General features: G+C 36.9%; 1 protein-coding gene across 1 annotated transcript; it reads left to right on the top strand.

Moving 5' to 3' along the window:
• Positions 1–9,722: 9,722 nt before the first annotated feature.
• Positions 9,723–13,643, top strand: LOC103033657 (alpha-tectorin-like). The gene is made up of 9 exons (XM_022669435.2): positions 9,723–9,980; positions 10,059–10,160; positions 10,267–10,384; positions 10,701–10,808; positions 11,423–11,607; positions 11,871–12,034; positions 12,129–12,374; positions 13,212–13,374; positions 13,495–13,643. Exons 1-9 carry the CDS (start codon positions 9,723–9,725, stop codon positions 13,588–13,590), a joined length of 1,440 nt encoding a protein of 479 aa, XP_022525156.2. The 3' UTR covers positions 13,591–13,643.
• The last annotated feature ends 883 nt before the right edge of the window (positions 13,644–14,526 follow it).

Genomic DNA, 14,526 nt, shown 5'->3' with positions numbered 1-14,526 from the left:
ACTAAAAGTGAATGGGCTGCATCTTTCACTGTTTAAGGGCTCAATTATCCCTAACTGTAAAAGAGTCTCTACTCCAGTCCCCGTTACCCACACCTGCTAGAGATGAATGTAAAAATAAAGCATATATACATGCATTTCTTATAACCACCTGTATCTATTTCTCTTTTTACAGACACCACAACTGATACCACCACATTAGCACAATTCCCACACTTCACAAGTAAGCATCCTTTAACTCATTAAAAGTGTCTCTTAACTTTTGGTAGGATTAAGAAAGGATGTAGCCTTGGTGAGGAGTAACACCAGTGCATACACACCCCCTTAAGCATGTAATTTGTTTGGGAGCTTTTGTGTGCAACCTGAACAATTGCAAGGACAAATACCCTCCGGTCATCCTAAAAGTTAGAACAGGATAGGACTCAGTATCAGTACTGAACACAAACTGTCTTGAAACACTGGTTTGAAGGTTGGACCTTCTTCAGGAGGTCCATTAGATCTGTGGATAAAAAGTTGGGAATTAATCATCTGTATCATCTCATTAAAGCCAGGAATAAAATCAGACTTCTCTTGGTGGAGGGTAAAGCACATGCTCTGACAACGTTACCCATATCCACCTGAGGGCGTTATACCCCTCCTCCCAAAACATAGCCCCCCCCCCCCCCCCCCCCCCCCCCCCGGACAAATCACACCTGGCTGGGTTCACACTCAGCCCAGCATCTGCCATTCTCTTGCTCACACTGTAGGCTGCTGCAAACTCTTATGTGCCTTGCAAGGCAGTGTCCATGAGCTTTTGAAAGGTTTCTGACTTCAGACTTTAAAAACTTTCTAGCTTCAGGGCTGAATAGAACTTGCCAGCATCCTTTTGCACAAGTCCAATGTGAATAAAAATTTGCTTGCGACATTGGGTGGGAGTCAAGGAAGAGACTGTATATCTTGATACAAAATCACACACAACAAAACATGTAATAATTCCTTGCTCTATTTTTAAGTACATCAATTCATAGTTAGCTGTTAGCTGGCATTCTTGGCAGGTTTGCAATGATCAGTCAAAGTATTGGCTTGGCAAAGTTTCCTGCTTGGCAGTTTTTGCCTGTCTCATATTCCCTTGATTTGCCCGATAGGTTTTAAAATGAGAATACAGACAAAAATTCCACATAACAAACAAGCACAAAATGGCCATATGATTATACACACACACAAATACAGCATACATACTGTACACGTGTCTATTCTAACTAAACAGCTTTATATTTCTCTTTTTACAGCAACCACACCTAATCCCTTCATAACGACACCATTCTGGGGCAATACAGGTAAGTGCCTATTTGACCTATGAAAAGTGTCTCTCAATTTGTTGCTGGAGCATGTGTAATCCTTTAGAACTAAAATTTAAAGATGAAAAATTGAAAATCAAGTTTGAGTGGATGACGTGTTTTATTTAAAGAACAAAGATCTATCAAAATTCTGATCTACACAACATGTTTGTCAAACATGGCATGAACAAAGAAGATTTCTGAGAACTTTAGAGCTGTTGATGCTAACCAGACTGGATGGAGAAGTTTGGACTGCAGTCAGTGGTCAACCAACAAAGATCACAACAAGAGCAAGACCTGTACACAATTTGTTCTTCCAAATTGGATGGTTATAGAAAATAAAGTAAATGTATTGGGATGGCCAAATCAAAATCGTCATTTTGAAATAGAACCAATCCAATCCAAACCAATGTGCAGGAGCAGCAGTTACCATAAATGTTCATTTGCAGTTATTTCTGCACAAGAGGGTCACACCAGAATGCAAAAGTTTACGTACTTGCAGATATGTAATATTCAGTGATGGTATAGTTACTTTGAAAAAGTAATCCGATTACTGATTACTGATTACTCCTTTAAAAAGTAACTTAGTTACTTTATGGATTACTTGATTTTAAAAGTAACTAAGTTACTGTACAAGTTACTTTATTAGTTACTTTCAGCAGCTGCAGACACCACCTCTCGCCGCCTTAACATAAACATTATAACCAGTTTTGCCAATACTCCCTTTATTGGAAAATGCATTTTTAACAGCAACAATTTATCTCTATTAAGTTGAACTATTTCCTAAAAAAATAAGTTTTTTTTTTATAAAAATAAAAAAATTAACTTAACATAAATATTTTTTTATAAAAAATAAAATATGGTCTTTCTTGATTTTACTAAACATAAATATTTGTTTTTATAAAAAATATATAAAATAAAGAAAGTCTTTCTTGACCTGACATATTTAACACTGTAAAACTGAACATTGAACCTGTTGTTCTCTGCAGGGCAGCAAGGAGTGGTTTTATAAAACAGAACCATGTATATGGTCTAGACCAGGGATCACATATTTGCAGACTGCGGTCCGGGTCCGGACCCAGACGTTGTCCAATACGCACCCATACCGGACCCAACTACTGAGAAGGATTTAATTCTGACAGTGTTCATTTAAAGCACCGGAACTTTTATTGTCTTTACGGTATACGCACTCTGCGCCACAGTGAACTTCCAATCACGTGTGGTGTAAAATCTTTAAATGCTCTCCTCTGCCAATTAAATTTGTGGCAGACCGCGGCCCTGGCTAGTGAATTGGGACGCGGCCGCAAAAAAAACTGCCTTTATAAAGAGATAGGGAGCCGAGAACTGGCGAAAAACGAAAACGCGAGAGAGAGAGACAGGGGAGAAAGCGAGACGCGTGTGATTGGGGAAGAGCGGAGGGGGAATGGGTAAGGGAGCGGTGTGTGTGTGTGTGTGTGTGTGTGGAGGAGATGAGGTGGAGAGAGAGAGAGAGTAACGCACAGTGACTTAAAAAAGTAACTTTAATCTGATTACTGAATTGGAAATAGTAACACGTTAGATTACTCGTTACTGAAAAAAAGGGTCAGATTAGAGTAACGCGTTACTAAGTTATGGAACGCGTTACTGACATCACTGGTAATATTGTATTGTTGTTCTCAATAAATAAGTGGTTGAGTCTAATAGTTTTGTCTCATCTGCTTCATTTGGTCCTTCTTATCTTCTTTTATGATTTGTGTAAACACTTGAACACTTGATGAAATTTTAAGTCAAATCTGTGTATACATATTGTTGTATTCTTTTCTTGGTGCTTACTTCTGTCTTCTTAACCACACATTTAGATTTCTCTAAATGGGTCAGTGAAGCAGTGAAGAGAACACTAGATCTTCTTGACGTCTGCTGACGTCTGCTGTTCAACAACGTACCAGTTCTTGTAGATGTAGATTGCAGAAGAAAGGAGTCTCAGAGATCGTTATTGCAGGAAGATTGTAGCTTTATTCGGATAGTTGTTTAAAGCATGGACACTGAGACAAGCATGGTCCAGCCTTAGTACAGCCTTACGGCTGTCCAGCAGCTCTCCCAGCCAGCTCACCTCCAACACCAACGCCGTCTCTCTCTCTAACTCATTCACACACATTGGCTAAATAGTGTTTAGACATGGGGGAGGTGTACCAGAAACAAAGGACCTTCAACCATCAGTCCCAAAAACAGATGTCTTGCTCTGTTAAGGAGTTTTGACCTTTGCCCCATGCTCCTAACCATAGGTTATTATTACCCAGCTTGACACCTGGCACCGCTATGTCTGGTCTAAAGATTGCTTACAGGGTAAACTGACATGCTTACACTGGTAAACTAACACAAGAACTAATTAACAATGATTAAAAAATTATATTCATTACATCAATATTGACAATTTCAAGCACTATTGTAAATAATACTGTATAACTTGTGCATGACTTTGGTTATGTTGTTTATGACATACGTCTTTGTATATGCAGGGCACGACACCCAGAATATTAGTTTTAAATTGGTGAATAAACCAATAAAACAATTAGACATAACTGTCAGCATTTTTCTTTTAGGCCTGATTCCTATGGGACCTGCTGCTGTTCACCATGCTGTCACCAGTGATGCAGGTTCTGTATACGTGCAGCTTACCCAGCCTTTACAGTACTTTGGAAGACAATACTCATATGTTTATGTAAGTAAAATAACTGAATGTTTAAATATGTAGATATTAGAAGTTTATAAGACATCTTCAACATTTTAAAGATTTATTTTGTGGCTTATGACAGTCATTAATTTGGACAGTGAAACAGGGATATTCTTAATTCATCCAAGTATTTAATCAATCAATCACCAGTGGGACACCTAATATCCATAGCATAGACAAGGTCTGTGCCTATAACTAGAAGTCAGAGCTGAAATCACTGTTCAGATGTGACAGAGTGATGGTTTTATCTAAGTCAACCAGAGTACAGGCAGAGTTTCTCTTCACAGTGACCTTGTGCACTGTTCAGACCTAGATCAACCAAGCAAACTCTACCTTCCATTAGGAGGGTGCAGTATCAGTTCCACTGGGTTTGGGAAAATGTAGCCCATGGACTCTATGTCTTTGGTAAACATGATAAAATAGTTTCAAATGATCAGTGTTTAAAGTGACCTCTTACTTTGTGCCTGTTTTCCTCCCAGATGAGTATGGATGGTTTCCTGTCGTTTACCCCCTTGTACCCTGATGGCTACGTACAAATTAGCAACATGGACATCATCGCTCCACTGTGGACCGACGTTGACATTTACACCAGAGGAGAAATCTCCTATGAGCAAGCTACAGACGGTCCTCTTCTAGATGCAGTTTCATCTGAAATGAACAGGATGTATCCTGGCTTCTTTGCTACCTGGGTCTTTGTTGGCACTTGGGATAGTGTGGAGTTCGAGCCGGATACAGGGGTAAGTGTCTATTCTTATCATTTAGATAATAACTTACAATAAATTATTAGAATCATTAGAATACTATAAATTATAAAAATAAATATTGTTAAAATGTGATAGAAATATTATTATATGAATATTATTAAAATTACTAAATTATTCCAAGCAACCAATCACAACATCTTCCTTTCTCCTTTTGAAGGCAGTGACCTTCCAAGTTGTCTTGGTCTCTGATAGTAATGGCCACACTTTCATCCTGATGAACTACGGACCCATTCCTTATGATCCAGAGCCATGGAGGGTAAGAACTGTTTGATATTTTATAACATTCCAAAATGATGCAAATTCACTAGTAATGACTCTTGTTTATTTTTATTTCAGTAATTGTCATTTTTATTTTTTCCAGGCTGGCTATCAAACACGGGAGGACAATAATTATTTCATTTCTGTCCCCAATATCTCTGACTTGTCTGCAAGTACTAATGTTGGAATCCCTGGCCGCTGGGCTTTCCAAGTTGATGGTCCATCCTATGGTAAATTTACAGTTATTTTTTTTGTATTAATGTGAATCTTATTAAAGTTTTAAAAAACAATGATACTTTGGAATTATCTAAAATGATGATAAATTAAAAGAATGCTACCACACTGTCATTTTAGTTATACTGAAATTTAAAACCTTTTCTCAACCTCACTTAATTAGGTTAGTTTAACTTTCAGGACATAACCTTACTGATACATTCTGTATAAAACAAATTAAGATGTTGTACTAGCAAACAGAACAACAAAACATTCTAAAAATAATCGATTTACTGATAAACACATTTACGTCAATTTTATATTTAATTATACTATGTTGCTCTGAATGATGATTTTACCACCTTTGATAAATGAGGTACTGAATAATCTGCATTTTTCCTCCTACCTTAAATGAAATCTTTACCTGCCCACAATGTGTGATCTATAACCTCAATACTTTACTTTAATAATTTTACTAAACATTTACCTTGAAAAAATGACCTTTTGCTGTTTGACTGTTTACCTCAAATATTGAATAGAACTACAATTTAAAAATTTCACAAAAAATTTGAAATAGTGAATAGGAAATATAGATTTACACAATTATTACAAAAGATCTTACACTTTAATTTTATTTTACTCTTGACTTTCATTCCACAAAGCTGATTAATAAAGGAATAAAAATGATTTTTGTTTTTTTGCTCCAGTACTTATCTACTGTGTTTTAAAAAAATGGTTTATGGTTTACGGTTTATGACTTTTCTTCCAGTTCCAACTACTCTGTTTCCGGTTCTGTCTTCGGCTATCAGACCCCCTTTCTATGATGGAGGTAACACTCAGGTCCAGCTTTCCCATCCATTTACCTACTTTGGAAAGGAATACACTTCTCTGTTTGTAAGTAAATAACAAGAACAAGGTGTTTTAAAATGTTTGATTTTGTTACAATACATTCCAGCATTATTCACAGCTTCACTCAAGATCAACTCATGTTGGGTCAGTTAAGGTTTGTGTCAGCATCAGCTGAAGTGATGTAAAGCACAGTGATGTCTAATCTGAGAGACTGAAGGATAAATCTAGATTCTGTGGAGGACACCACTACATAGATAGGTAGACAGACAGACAGACAGACAGACAGATTCTGGACATCCAGTAGCAGCAGGTATACACAGTACACATAAGTTACAAGAAAAGAATAAGATAATATGATACAGATATAAAATACAGTAAAATAATACACTAAAAAGAGTCTTTTAAGACTCTGTGTTATAGAGGTAGTGCAGTTAACACAGTAAAACAACCATGAATACCAGTTGCTGTGCATATTAAAAAGAATGATATCAGCTGTACAGGATGTGCAAGTACGCAGTTATATAATAATTTAGCAGTGCAAATTGTAAAAATGTAAACAGTCGACAATAACAAGTACTACTAGTGCAAAATATGGTAAAACTATAAAACATATTATAAATAGGGCATCTCGAAGCGTGAACTAGATAAACTATATCAAAACTAGATTTTGAGGGTCTAGGGCTGTTTTTTTGTAGAGTTTGGGTTTGGACACTTCTTTAACTTCAACGAACATTTAAAACACTTTTGCACCCTGCATTAATATTGAAAATATTAATAAGTTTAGTCTGCACAGAGCCCTGACCTTAAATCAGCTGAACACCTTAAGGATTAACTGTACAAATCCCCAAAACGTCCTTGGGGCAAAACATCAAAGAAAATGGAGGCTGTTACTTTCCCAAAAGGGAAATTTATTTATTTATTTATTTATTATTTATTTATTTATGTCCATAATTTTAAAGTAGAAATTTCAGTTTGTAAAGGTTTACAAGATGTACAGCCATGATTGTATTGTTAGTTATTTGGGAAAGTAAGAATCCACCATCACTGCAATGTATATTGTAGAATACCAGTATTTTGAGATGTGTCACAGTTAAAGCCTGGGGCTATTTGGCACAACCAGCATTGAGTTTATTAATTCTTGCACTGCTGAACAATGCAGCTGTTTTACAACAACATGGACAGTTCAGCATTACATCATTATTTATGTCATAACAGAACATTCTTGGACCATATATTTGGTTTAAACAAATGTAATTAAAAGAAAAGGTGATAGACAGAATCAAATATGTTTAATTGATAATGTTTTTTTATTGATTTTTCTTTCAGTTCAACATGGATGGTGTCATAATGTTTGAGTCTGTCTGGCTTGATGATTACATCCCAAATCTGCATGTAGACGCCATCGCTCCACTGTGGAGTGACATTGACACTTACACCAGAGGAGTGATTAAGTACGAACAAGCCACAGATGGTCCTCTACTAAGACAGGCTTCACATGAAATTAACCGGGCCTTTCCTGGATCCAACTTCAATGCTTCCTGGGTCTTTGTTGGCACTTGGTTGAAGGTGGAATTTGAACCTGATACGGGGGTAAGTGTCTATCCTTATAATTCAGTATTTTGTAAGGGTAGACCACAAGTTTAATCATCGCTGTCTTCTTTTGTTATTGAAGGAGGTGACTTTCCAGGTTGTCCTTATTGCTGATGATGAGGGTCACAGTTTTGTTCTAATGAACTATGGACCACTTCCTGCAGACCCAGAACCCTGGATGGTGAGATCAGCCTGCCAATGCATGTTTTATAATATAAAAATTCTTCTTAACACCATGAAGGGGAGAAGCTAAATTAAATAGTACAGTATTTACATGTATGATGTATATATATATATATATATATATATATATATATATATATATATATATATATATATATATATATATATTTTTTTTTTTTTTTTTTTTTTTTCTCCAGGCTGGCTATCAGACTAAGGACAACACACATCAGTACATCATTCAGACAGCCAGTACCTCTGACCTGACCACAAGCACCAATGTCGGAATACCCGGTCGCTGGGCATTCAATGTTAATGGTACAATTTGCAGTGAATTTACTGTTATTTTGTCAATGCCCAACAAGGCAATTTTAGAAAACTGTTGTTGGACTAGTGTGAAAGTTAACTGTTTACTACAGTTTTTGAAGACAAGACTTCAACCTTTAAATATAATTCTTTAATAATCAGAGCAACAATCACAACAAAACTAGAGCATTATGTCCTGGAAGGGAAGAACCAGAGTAACGTGATTGTAAAAAGTACAAAATCAAGAAAATATGTGGTTTAAGAAGATTAAAAATAAAGGAACATATTTCATGTTTTTTAGTGTATGTAGGTTTGGGTTTTGTGTAGATTGAGTCGAGGTCTCTAGACTGCTATACCAGTTACCAATTTTGACCAATTCCCAATACTAATATGAACACGTGTTTATTTTTAAAGGTATTTGATTTTACTAGTCCTACTTCCAGTTGCACAGTAGGAAGTTTCAAAAAGCAGGAACTCTGATATGTGGGGGCATTTCAATTTCCTACTGAGAACTTGAAAATTTGAGATTAAATGGAGTTCAAATGGAATGCAGCATTTTTGAGTGTCCAAATAGGTTTAAGACACTCAAAGTTTAATGTTTTCTCTAAAAGATCCACCACAGACACAGCAACTTACAGTTATCAACTTTCTTACAGATCCCTTTCAGCTGTTCTTTCCTATTCCACCCTCTGCTGTTCACCATGCTGTTACCAGTGATGGCTATTATGCAGAGATCCAGCTTGACCATAAATTCTCCTACTTTGGAAAAGATCATGAGAAACTATATGTAAGTAAAAGAACACAACAGAAGTATCGGTAACACTTTACAATAAGAGTACATTAATTGACAGTACTTATAACAGAATGTCCCAACTAACTATTATTATTATTAGCTGACACTATTTGAGACATTGTTATTCATCACAACATTTTATAAATAATGCCCCAATTTTTTTTATTAATTACAACATTCTTAAGCATTAAAATTTAGTAATGTTCTGTGACTAATGTGCATTTCAGATATGCACATTATCCACTCTGTGACAAAGGAGATATATGTTTTCTGGGGTGTAGCACTCCGGAATAAAACTGGAGAAAGAAAACAGCATTGAACAACACAAACTGCATTTCAAAACATACAAAGTGCTTCTTAGAGTTGACTTTAAGTCAAAGCAGCTGTTAAGACAGAAAAAATAATTGGGTTTTGATTTTACAAGACACTGACTGTAAATAAAATTAAGATCAAAATAAAAATTTGAGTAAAATATGTTAAGTACTGACAGAATACTTCCAACATTTTCTGAGCTGCTTCTGTGCAGACTTTAGAGCACAACAATGTTTTAGGAATGCTGCAAAAAATAATTAAAAGAGAATAAATAATTATTACACATTTGTTCTTGAAGTAGTATGACTTTACTCTCAAAGTATTGCAACTTTCATTCTTGAAATACTGTTAAAACTGTTTTTTACAGTGCTCCTAAAACACTGTCATATTAAGGGGATCTAAGATGGTCCTATTTTTTTCTCTTTCAGCTCAGTATGGATGGATTCCTCTCTTTTGAACCTCTCTCCTTTGATGGCTTTGCCCTAAATGTGAACAAAGACATCATCGCTCCGCTGTGGACCGACATTGACACTCACACCAGAGGAGACATTTCCTACACACAAGCCACAAACGGCACTCTTCTTAAACAAGCTTCAGATGAAATAAACCGCATGTTTCCTGGGACAAGGTTCACTGCTTCCTGGGTTTTTGTCGCCACCTGGGAGAAGATGGAGTTTGAACCTGATACAGGGGTTGGTGTCTATCATAATCATTTAGTCGCTGAATCCAGGTTGTCAATGTTTTGACATCTTTTCTTTCTTATCTTGTAGGAGGTAACTTTCCAAGTGGCCCTGGTCTCCGATATTGATAGTGATGTTTCGTTCATCATAATGAACTATGGCAGCATTCCTGATGATCCAGAGTCCTGGATGGTGAGAAGAGCAAGCTTCATAACATTCTAAAGCAAAATAATAATCAAACACTGTTAAACTTGCCTTTCTGTAAATGTTGATATCCCCTGTTAAAATTTATTTTTAGGCTGGATATCAGACAGAGGGCAACAAACATCAATACCGCATTCAGGCTCCCAGTACCTCTCAGCTGTCCAAAACCTCTAATGTTGGAATACCTGGCCGCTGGGCTTTCCGTGTTGATGGTAATTTGGAAAGATGCTTATAATCCTGTTTGGAATTTGTTAAATCTTTAACTGCACATATAAATAATGTCACCATAACAGTAATTTACCATAAACCTTCCTGTGTACATGTACCTGGGTTTAGTGTAGATTTCAAGACCAAACTTTATTAACTGTTCGATTTTACACTCAATATGTGTATGTCAGTTTAAATATTTCTGGGAATTTTGTACAATTTGCCATTTCTTGACCTTTCAAACTGTTTTATAAAAGGTAAATCTGACTGTGCCATTCTGTTTGTTTGTTTCTGTCTCTCTCTCTCTTTATCTCTCTCCAGCCTGTTCAGCTGTGAACTGCACTGCGAGAGAAGAGTGCAAGGCAAGAAGTGGAATTTATGGCTGTGCCTGTGCGAACAACAATCCAAGATTTAATGCTGCCACTTTTGGTAAAAAAATAAAATCCCTTTCCTATGTAATAAAGTTTTTAATTATATCAGAATATGCTTCTGTCTTGTCCAGTACAGTTTTCAGGTTAGCTGTTTCTGCAGGTCACAATGTGGACTAAGAAATGACAGGTCTGGAAGACAGCTCACAAGATTTCTAGGCAAATCAAAAACCTTGTTTTTCTGCAAAAGACCTTCAGGAACATTTAGCATTTAGACTCTGATGGTCCACTCTTCACTAAATTTTTAATGGAAGTCAACAAGATCATTTTTGACCATTTATATTGGTTTGTGGTTATCATGAAGTACAGACAATATAAAGTACATCCATAAAGTTTCATAATTTCTTCTCTTATTTAATATAAAATGCATTTTAAATATTGCCTTTAATAGATAGAGAACAAATGACCTTACATTGTTATTCTTCAGTGGAATTGAACTCTTTTTAGCTTTTGCAATTTTAATTAAGGAAATGTGCACCTTCTCAACAACAAACATCAAGTAAAAATAAAAGTGTCAGCAAATAAACTGAGTATAATTGTAGTTGACTGTAGTGTTTAACTGCAGCCTGTTTAATCTAAATCTGTGTCTCACACTGTTTGCCTTATTTTTCTCAGATGCCTACAACTACTGTAACAGCAGTTCTGGGGTGCTGTCACTCTCTCGCTGTGAGCTCTTCGAGGCTGGATTTCCTTCAGACTTCCTTCACCTCAATGATCCTAGTTGTGGAGGGGATATCCAAGATGACAGAGTGGTGTTCACTTTCGACAACAAGTTCAGGATCTGTGGCACAACAATGCAGGTATTATTATATAGGCTCTATTGTATAGAGTATATACAATTAAATTATTTTCACATTTATCATTTAAAAATATAATAAAATTATTATGGGCCCTGCCCCAGTAACATTACTGCTAACTTTTTACAATAGTAGAATAAATCTCAGCTACATAGTTAAATTAGATCAGGGCTCTCCAAAATTGCTTCTGGAGAGTTACCCTACTGCCTCAACAGTTAATCAATCCCACCTGATTAATATTTATTATACAATTCTGTGATTCTTAGAGTAACTCAACACACTTCATCTACGAGAACACTGTTCGGGTGGCAGGAGGTGTTTCTTCAGGTAGTGTAATCAGTCGTGACAGCTGGCTGGACATGAAATTCTCCTGTGTGTATCCACTCATCCAGAGCATCTCTATGTCCATGTCGATCCACGCCTCGGGAAGGTACCGATATTTAATACACCAGCACAAGACCTTTTTACATTTTTGAGTTCTTTAAATTTTAAATATTAAAATATATATATTTTTTCTTTTACAGTGTTGTGTCCAAAATACTGCCAGGTACTGAGAGCGCATATCAGCTCCGTCTGGTGACCTACTCCGATTCTTCATTCATTACTCCCTATTCCGGAAATATTACAATTGAAGTAAACCAGCAGGTCTTCATAGCTGTGGAGGCTGATGGAATTGACAGTTCACAGTTTGCTACTGTGCTGGACAGCTGCTGGGCCACTCCCTACAACGACATCAACTATCCTGTTCGCTGGGATCTGATCATTAATGAGTAAGAGGAAAATCATACTACTAAAAATCAAACTATTCATAATTCACTCATTGACAAAATAAATGTGTATATTGTAATTGATTGCAACATTAAAGTAAAAGGATACGTTTATTGGGAAAAGCTGTTCAATTAAAAGAAGGCTCTAGTAATCTGTTGGGCTGCCTCTACCCTGGATACAAGATGAGATATGGTCGAATACAAGTTCTGTGTGTTGTAGCTTGACCTGTAGATCCTGCTCCCAGCTGGTCTCATAAATGCTCAACTGACCAGTGAAGGCAAGAAATAGTTTCAATCTGGTGGAGTCATACCTGGGAAACCATTGCTTTATGTGGTCGGGCATTATCCTGCTGTAAAATGCCATTTAATGAAAGGCAGCACATATAGCTGAGCTGTGTCCCTCATATTACTACTAGAGGTGACCAACTGTCATAGATGATGGCCCCCCAGATCATTACAGCGTCAGCTGGGCAGTGTGTGGCTCCACAGTAAAGGCAGCATTAAATGTTATACCGAGAGGACTTTATATTTAAACTCGACCGTTGTTGGATCCCAACCAGAATCTGGATTTCTAGCTGCAGATGATATGGTCCATAATATATCGCAAGCAAAGGCATTGGGGCTGTGAAAAACATCTTCTGAAAGCACTTATCACAAGAGTCATGATAATATATAGTCTTGGATAAGGATTCCATCTCTTTATTTATTTATATTATTGTGCTTTGGATTAAATTTGAAAGGAAAGGTGTTCTAACTCTATAGGACTCATTTCATGCAGGTTAAATAGTATTTAATTAGGCCAGACCCACAATTAACTCTAATTCTTCATTACTTTTTTAGGTGTCCTAATGAGAAAGATGGCACAGTGGAGGTGCTGCAGAATGGAATCTGGACAGCCAGTCACTTCTCTTTCAGGATGTTCACCTTCACTGGCATTTCTAACAACATCTTCCTGCACTGTCAGGTGCACCTGTGCCCGCGGATGAGTGGTCAGTGCTCTCAGGTAAGTTCAGATCTCCTTATCTCTCACTCTATTACTTCAGCAAATTGAATAAGATCAAAATATTATTCATGGAGTTTTTGTGACGTTCACTAAAATAAAATTATTTCTGTGCTTTCTTAGCCATGTAATAAAAATGACGACGATGATCAATTCAGAGGAAGACGTCGCAGATCTGTGGACTTCCACGACAAAGCTTCTATCAGCATGAGCTTCTAACTCTCTGGCCCTTTGAAACCTCTGTTTGTGTAACATGGCCTAGACCAGGGGTCTCAAAGTAGCGGCCCGCGGGCCACATGCGGCCCGCGACGCGGTTTCATACGGCCCCTCACGGGTTAACAAAATAAACATACATCTGGCCCGCAATTCAATTTAATTATTTATGCTTTATTATGTTCGTTTTCATATTTTATCTTAACTTGTATTTTGGTGTGTGTGTGTGTGGTTTTTGTTTTTTTTTTGCTTACGCTGCGTTGCCTGCTTTAGTAGTCTTCAGTAGCCTTCAACAGTCTAACCTTGCAGCCGTGGTGTGTCCACTAAACTCCGTAGTTATAAACATCCTGAGGTTAGCAGCGCGCTAACTGACCTGTTTATAATGTAATCCGAGCAGTGCCTCCGTGACGCTGCTCTAAACTGCTGCTGTTAGCTGCTTGGGCTGAAAGATGAACTGTAGAGAGCTGTATTATCCGGTTAGTGGGGTTATTTTATTTCATACACAGAAGAACTTACAAATTTTTAAAAACGCTCCAGACTGGCTCAGCTGAGCCCTGTAGCCCGTGGCTGGGCTGCAGCTCTGACTAAGCAAAGACTGCGGGCTTGTGGTGCTGCAGCTGCAGCTCCGACTAGTGGTTGGATGAGGAACTGCTAAATCTGAGGAAATGCTAAATCTGTCACAGCTCACAATTTTTGATTTTATATTTATTAAGCCTTATTTCAGTATCAAACGTTTTGATCAAAGTTAATATAACTTATAAATTAAAAGGATTTATGTTAATAGAGCAACAAGCAACCATTTTTCCATGCAACTGTAATATTTGATTGAATAAATAGTATATTGAGAGTTATTTAACATTAAGGAGTAATTACATTCATTTTGTATTACATCTGGTTATATTTTCGTATATTTATAAGTTACATCTGGCCCTCAGAGGACAG

The sequence above is a fragment of the Astyanax mexicanus genome, chromosome 15 (assembly GCF_023375975.1).
Source record: "Astyanax mexicanus isolate ESR-SI-001 chromosome 15, AstMex3_surface, whole genome shotgun sequence".
NCBI lineage: Eukaryota > Metazoa > Chordata > Actinopteri > Characiformes > Acestrorhamphidae > Astyanax > Astyanax mexicanus.
The sequence above is the reverse complement of the archived record's forward strand: the minus strand, read 5'-3'. Positions and strand labels throughout refer to the sequence as shown.